This window comes from Ziziphus jujuba, chromosome 3 (genome assembly GCF_031755915.1).
Source record: "Ziziphus jujuba cultivar Dongzao chromosome 3, ASM3175591v1".
NCBI lineage: Eukaryota > Viridiplantae > Streptophyta > Magnoliopsida > Rosales > Rhamnaceae > Ziziphus > Ziziphus jujuba.
Window position 1 is genome coordinate 1,786,452 of NC_083381.1, and position 7,496 is coordinate 1,793,947.

The 7,496-nt window shown below is 34.9% G+C and overlaps 1 protein-coding gene across 1 annotated transcript; it reads right to left on the reverse strand.

Annotated features, from left to right (window-relative positions):
- Positions 1–638: 638 nt before the first annotated feature.
- Positions 639–3,323, reverse strand: LOC107435260 (receptor-like protein 9DC3). The gene has a single exon (XM_048477701.2). The coding sequence runs from the start codon at positions 3,321–3,323 to the stop codon at positions 639–641; it is 2,685 nt and encodes an 894-aa protein (XP_048333658.2).
- Positions 3,324–7,496: the final 4,173 nt, after the last annotated feature.

Consider the following 7,496-nt stretch of genomic DNA (forward strand, 5'->3'; position numbering starts at 1 on the left):
CGAACCTCGTTAAATCGTGTTTGCATTTTATTGTTTTTATATTCCTCGTCCTTTCTGATTTCCACAACAAAAAACATATATGAAAAAAGTAGATTCATTGCATTAAGTGATAGATCATTAATAATAACAAATATTATTATTATTTTTACTTTTATCTGTGTAAAATTTAAATTTTGAAGACTAAATCTTCACAAACTACTTGGATCAACTCCTTACCTAAGTACCTTTTTGTTTTTGGTTTTTTTATTTTCTTTTTTCATTCAAATAGTTATTGAGAACTTTATATTTACTGAGTTACACATGCAACATAGATACAATTTGTCCAATTTAATAAATTACTTAAATATTAAATATACTAACTACTATATCATTTAGTTTGGAAGTCTTATTTGATACAATAATTCATACGGAAATTTTAAATCTATTATTTTAACATGAAAGCACACTCATCATGTCTATATAAAAGACATTCACATATTTAGTTAGAGCATATTAAAAGCTAGAGCAAGATACAAAGACACTAAAACCAAACCATACAACAAAAATAAGACACAAAAAAAAAAAAAAAAAAAAAAGTAGGACGAAACCAGTAAGAAGCATAAGCAAGCGAAATCCAAAATCTCTGTCATCTCTTCAAGCTAGAACCTTTCTTGTAGCATCCATCTAAATTTCTCCACCAACCTTGTCCATGCTCGATTCCTTCTTGTCACTGTGTCACCAAGAATGCCTCCAACAACCAGTCCACTTAAAATTCCCACCCACACAAATTTTCGATCTAATTCAATTGGGGACTCTAATTCTTGGGCATGTGATGGTGGCAAGGCTGGCAAATTTCCACATTTGTTAAGTAAAGGCTTGCCACACAATCCTAGATTTCCTTCAAATGAATTACTTCCAAAGGTACTAAATTGGGTTCCTTGCGGAATAGGCCCGATGAGATTGTTGTGAGAGACATTGAGGTATGCAAGGAATGTAAGTTCGTTCATCTGTTGAGGAATCTTCCCTGAGAGATTGTTATTAGAAAGGTCTAAGGATTCAAGCTCTTTTAAGTTTCCCAAAGATGTTGGGATGTTTCCTGTGAGCATGTTGTTGGAAAGGTTGAGTGAACAAAGAGAGGTTAGGTTCCCAACCAATTCAGGAATCTCTCCTTCAAATTTGTTGCTTGAGAGATCGATAAGAGCAAAGTTATTTTGGATGACTCTATATGTTTCTCTCCCTTTGAATGTTACTTTAACCTCATACACAATAGTGAAGGAGACTCTAAAATCTTTAGTCACATGAAAAGTCACCTCAAAATTCATGTATGGAGCAAATTTACTGACCATGTCAATATGTTTCATGGAATTCAAACTGGAGATGTATTCAGATGGCAACTCACCTACGAAATTGTTGAAAGATAGATCCATCACTTGCAACTTTGTAAACTCCAAATCCTTTTCAACCTTCCCAATTGCACCGTAGAACCCATTATGGCTCAATACCAGAAATCTTAAATATGGAAGGGCACCCAACCAAGATGGAAAAACATCAATCAATTGATTCTTTGAGACAATAAGACCTTGAAATTTCTTACAATTGGATAATGAGCGTGGTAACAGTCCTTGCAGCTTATTATCACTGAGATCAAGCATTTCCAAATTTCCTCCATTTTTGCACATTTCAGGGATAATGCCGTGAAAAGAGTTTCTTCCCAAACGAATTACCGACATGGAATGTGAAGGATTTACTAAACATGCTGGAATTTCACCGCTCAAGTTGTTCCCACACAAACGAAGGTAATTAAGAGAAGTCAGATTGCAATAATGCGGCGGAATTTCTCCACTGAGCATGTTGTCTGAGGCATCGAATTCTTTGATCGATGGTGGAGGAATTGGAAGTGGCCCTCGTAGCATGTTTCCCGCCAGTGACAATGCCTTTAGTTTACTTCGATTCCCAAGGAAATTGGGGAACTCAATTAAGTTGCAAGAAGACATGATTAGAGCCTTGAACTTTGGCAATGATGCGTTCATGTTTCCTTTCTCAAATTGAAACGACAAGTTAATATTCAATAATATAAGCGCACTTAGACTTTTCATTTTCAAAAACACGTCAAATTTTACCATCCCATGTCCTAAATTATCTGCAGCTAATGAAAGTAATTTAAGATTCGTGAGTTTGGATAAGGATTGAGGAATCGTGCCATGAAATTCATTTTGATGTAGAGAAAGCACAACTAGCTGGGTAAGATTTCCGATCCAAGATAGAATTGGATCGCTTTTCTGATTGTCAAGTGCCAAATATATAAGACGGGTAAGATTTTGAAGAGAAGACGGAATATGACCAATTAAACTATTTCGTCTAAGATCTAGTATGGTCAGCTTGGTGAGCTTACCCAGCGAAGATGGAATAGGTCCTGAAAAATGGCACCTCTGAACACTGAAATACTCCAGCGAGTGGAGATTTTCGATTGAAGAAGGTAGACTACCAGAAAACCTTGTATCCTCAAGTTGCAAATGTTTAAGAGGATTATTTTGGTGGAATTCAGGCAAATATCCAGTGAGATTTTCATTGGCACTTACAATAAGAGCTTGTAAATTTGGCAGCTGAAAAATTTCTGCAGGAAATTCACCATACAAGTCACAATTTTCTAAATCTAATGAAACCAACGAAGAGAAATTTTTTAGGAAAATAGGTACTGCAGATGACATATCAACCGAACCAAGATGAAGAAATTCCAAATTGGTTAGGTTAGATAAAACGGGATTTCTTAGTTTCAAAAACCTTACTTCACTATCTCCATAGAAATTGAGAGACAAGTCAAGAGCTGCTAAATTTGACAGGTATGAAATTTCTATGGGAACTTGACCAAAGAAACGAGATTGAGAGAGATTGAGATAATTTAGACTTGGAAACTTTTTGAGAGCAGAAGGAATTTGAGAGTAATTGAAATCGTTGTCGGCAAGGTTCAACCTCCGAAGATGGAGGAGGTTAAAAAGCGTGCTGTTGAAGTTGATAGAACCAAAAAGACAGCTACTGCTAACATCAAGCTCAATCACATGACTTGTTTCCTTATCGCATCGGACTCCATCCCACATGCAGCAGTTGCTGGCATTTTTATTCCACTGCAAAACCTTGGGGTAAGCACCTTCATCAGAAGAAGAATATTTGTCAATGATAAAGCTCTTCTTGAACTGCAACAATGCGGACTTCTCATCGTCGTGGCAAGATGGCTGCTTATAAGAAGAAGCAAAAGAGTAGTTATCAGAGACTACAATCTCACACAACAAACAAAGTTTCACAAATAAATGCAGCAACACTGCTAAGCTCAAAGATATACTCCTCATTACATATATATATATATATATATATGCTAGCGCAGCTCTTCGATTTTTCTTTTTTTCTTTTTTCTTTTTTTTGTAATAAGTTTCTGCTTTAATTTGGAAGTGCAACCAAGGAGAGGCATCTTCTTTTTAAATAGCGATTAAAATGTTGTTAGCTAACTGTAGGCTATAGCTTCTGTGCAGTTTACTATTTGATCAAGTCTAAGTCGATCCTGTGTCCTCAAGTACTTAATTTGGTGCGGGATTATCGATCTAATATGTCAAGTCAAGTAAAGCAGTGTGAAATTGTCGTCTATCTCCTGAATAGACTTTGGACTAAGTTTATCTAAATAATTCTTTCCATGTGCCACCAAATGTTTTTTTGTCTCAAATAAAATGTATAATTTAATAACATATATAATTTTAATCTTAATTCAACACTTACAACTGTTCCAGGACAATATTTGACAAATTCAGCAAACTTCAAATATACATATATATATATATATATATATCAATGTTCACAACATTTAAAAAAAAAAAATTGCAGTGAAAAATGATGTGTTAAAAATTAATTTCTATTTGTTTATGTGTTGTCCATAAAAGTGGATTGCTTGTTAATAACATTTTATTTAATTTTAGCAATTGATATCCAAGTTTATAACTTTAATATATATATATATATATAGATGTAAGAATTGAAGAAACCCAAGATAATTTCATCCGTTATACTTTTTTACAACTAGTAAAACACTATATATGGCCTTCGTAGAGTTCTATTAATTCTGTTAAAATATACAATCCCATTAATATTGCTCCTGCCACTGACCCATGTAATGAGTATGTGATTGCTTTTCCAATTAACCCATTGATTAGGTAATTGGATCGCTTTTCTAACCCATTGATAGGGTAATTGGATCTCTAAGAGTAAATAACACTCTAAAGAAGGGGAAAATAATAAAATAATATATTATTTTATTGCTTCAGAATTACATTTAACCTTAAATTTAGATGAATAAGCTTTTAAAAAGATAAAAAATATTATTGATCATTACTGTAGTAGGGCTTTTTGAAAATGTTACAAAGAAGAGACTAATAAAGAGACCAAAAAACACGTGTAGGATGGGAAAAAAAAATAAAATGAAATAAAATACCAAAAAAAGGGGTAGAATGGAAAAAATAAAATAAAATAAAAAACAAAGTGAAATTTTTACAAAGAAAAGACTAATAAGGAGACCAAAAAAAAAAAAAAAACGTGTAGAATGGGGAAAAAAAAGAAATACCCAAAAAAATGAGTAGAATGGAAAAATAAAATAAAATAAAAAACAAAGTGAAATTTTTACCTTGCTTTTTTTGGTTTTTTTAATTACTTTGTCTCCATATGTGTATTAATCGGCGACCATTCCACCATACTGTTACTTTCAGTACATATTGACGATTTATGAAGTAAACAATAAGCATCCTAGTTGATTTGTTGACTCCACTCAATTTCAGCAGACAGCAGCGCGTGCTTGATTGAAGAGAGGAAGTTATCTTCTTCTGAAAGTCGAAGCTATTATGTGAAGAACTTCACTGGTGTTTCTTAAAGCTAGCTGGTGGCCATTCAAGTGTAAAGCAAGAGTTTGCTTTTCCATCAAGAGTTAAGGAAATCCTCCCCCTCATAAGAGTTTGTCCAAATCCTCAATTGAAGAGACTGTTTTTACCTTTCTCGTCTGCTTGCTCTAGACAACATGGTATAGAAATAAGAGCAATATGGTAAAAGTTTTATAATATTGATGTGGGATTCATCATATAAATACATAAAGAAAACCGATTACAACAGATAAGGCCTAGTAACAATACACCTATCTGCTTTATACACTGCTGATACAACCAGATAAGATAGACATAAGAATAGGTGCATATTATAATCCATTACATGGAACTTGAGGAACAAAGAGATTTTTGAAAGAAGGTTATCAATTAGAAAGGCAATTGCTCAACTTGAGCTTACAATTGTGGATTTCAAAGTGGTGGAGAGTAGTGCCAAGATGACAAGGAATGTGGTCGGGCAAGCTACATCTCAACAAAGGATTACGATTAATGTTGATGAAACAAGAAGGTCAATGCTGTAGTAGATTTCGCCTCTTAAATTTTCATTGCAAAAGCAAGTTGGTTTATGCTTTGGTGAATTTTCTTCTTGGGGTATGCTCCCTGCTTTGGTTGATTTTGTTAAAATTGATGAACTCAATACAAGTAAGATGTAATTTACCTTGCAGGGGCTTTTTGTGCTATTAATGCATTTTCTTCATCACAAAACATGCTTCTTTCCTTTTAACAACATATAGTGTCTTAAAAAGACAGTTAAAAATACATCTAGGTTGGTAATCTGAATAGTGGGCTGAGTAAACTGATTACCAGCTAAAAGAACAAGCACAAACTTTATCGCATTGTAGAAATTCCAACTTAATAATCCAAGTAAAAAAAAAAAAAAAAAAAACTCACATATATTAATAATAAACACACACTATAGTTGTATGAAATCAACCAAGTCCTTGGCCTTAGAATGACCAATATTCAATACAGAGTAAGGAACTTAGCTGGTTTATCAGACAATCTCCATTGAAGACTTTACCTAAGCAATATGACCAAAGATTATGTACAAGGTGCCAGGATCCAGGGCAAGCCCTCTGACATTAAAGTTCATGTGAAAGTTTCATATTCGTTGAAAGGATATTCAATTCTCCAATTAATATCAAAACCTCCATTTTTTTATTTTTTTTTTATTTTTTTTTTATTTTTTTTTTTTTTGGTTTGAGATTCTACCTACCTTCTCTTAAACTTCTAACTCCACTGTACAGTCATAAAGACCTTGACATGCACTCTACCATGTACAATTTGATATTGTAGCCTAGACCAAACGACCTAAGAATGTAGAAATAAAGTGATGTCACAAAAAAATAAGGAAGTTGATATACATAGATACAAAAGTCATCAAGTAACAAAGAATTAGTTGAGTAAACTATAAGTCTCATTTAAGAGAGAGGCATATCTGTGAGATCCCACATCGGTTGGAAAGAGGAACGAAACATGCCATATAAGTGGGTGTGGATACCTTTCCCTTGCAACGCTTTTTGACAAAACCGTACGGGCTGGGCCTAAAGCGGACAATATTGCATGAGGGTGGACTGGGCTGTTACAGATGGTATCAGAGCCGGACCAGGATCGGTGTGCCAGCGAGGACGCTGGACCCCAAGGGGGGTGGATTGTAAGATCCCACATAAGTTGGAAAGGGGAACGAAGCATGCCATATAAGTGGGTGTGGATACCTTTCTCTTGAAACGCGTTTTGACAAAACCGTGCGGGCTGGACCTAAAGCGGACAATATCTCATGCGGGTGGTCTGGGCTGTTACAATATCAGTCAAAGAAAGAAACCTATCCAGCCTCAAATATTTGGTACACAGCTCGTTGACCACCAAAGCTGCTACACAGCCCCACTGTCCGAGGAGCTCATCAACATCTAAGTGATCAACTCCACAAAGAACAAAAACTGATCAACTCATGTATCGAATGAGAAGAAGGCCAAACCTAAATCTTTAGTTGGAGGGTAAACGTACTGGAAGTTACTTTTCCTTGCTTCCGATTCTTGGTTGTATATAAAACGAAACCCACACTTTTTAACTTCCAAGAATTGGCTTTCTGTTCCAAATGAAGTTTCAATGTTACTAGTTCTCTTCCAGAAAGCCATTCTCTCTCTAAAGCTTCCATTTGATATATAATGTACCCGAAGGTGACTTGACTCAACAAGAGTGCCTCTTGAGATGTTAAAGCCAAAACCAGTGCTTATAGGACCTTCATTGGTGTACAATTGACAAGAGATCTCTTGAGAGTTTTCTGATTCCAGATGGCCATCTTGGTCATCAAGAACGTTCTCATGGACACTGAAAACAACACGACAAACGAACCCAATCCAAGTACTACCACTACATTTTTTTAGGCAATTTAATTCTGACTAAAGGTCCCATGTGCTTTGATTCCTTTACCACTCTAGGACTCTAGTTTCAGGAATCACAGTATCAGAACAGCCACTTAGATGTGAGACTTCCTGCACCATCAAAGCCATGATGTTTGATGAGAGAGAGAAACAAACAGAGAAATTAAGATAAATACAGAAAAACATGAAAGCTTAGGGCAAGGTTAAACTAAAGAGAACAAAA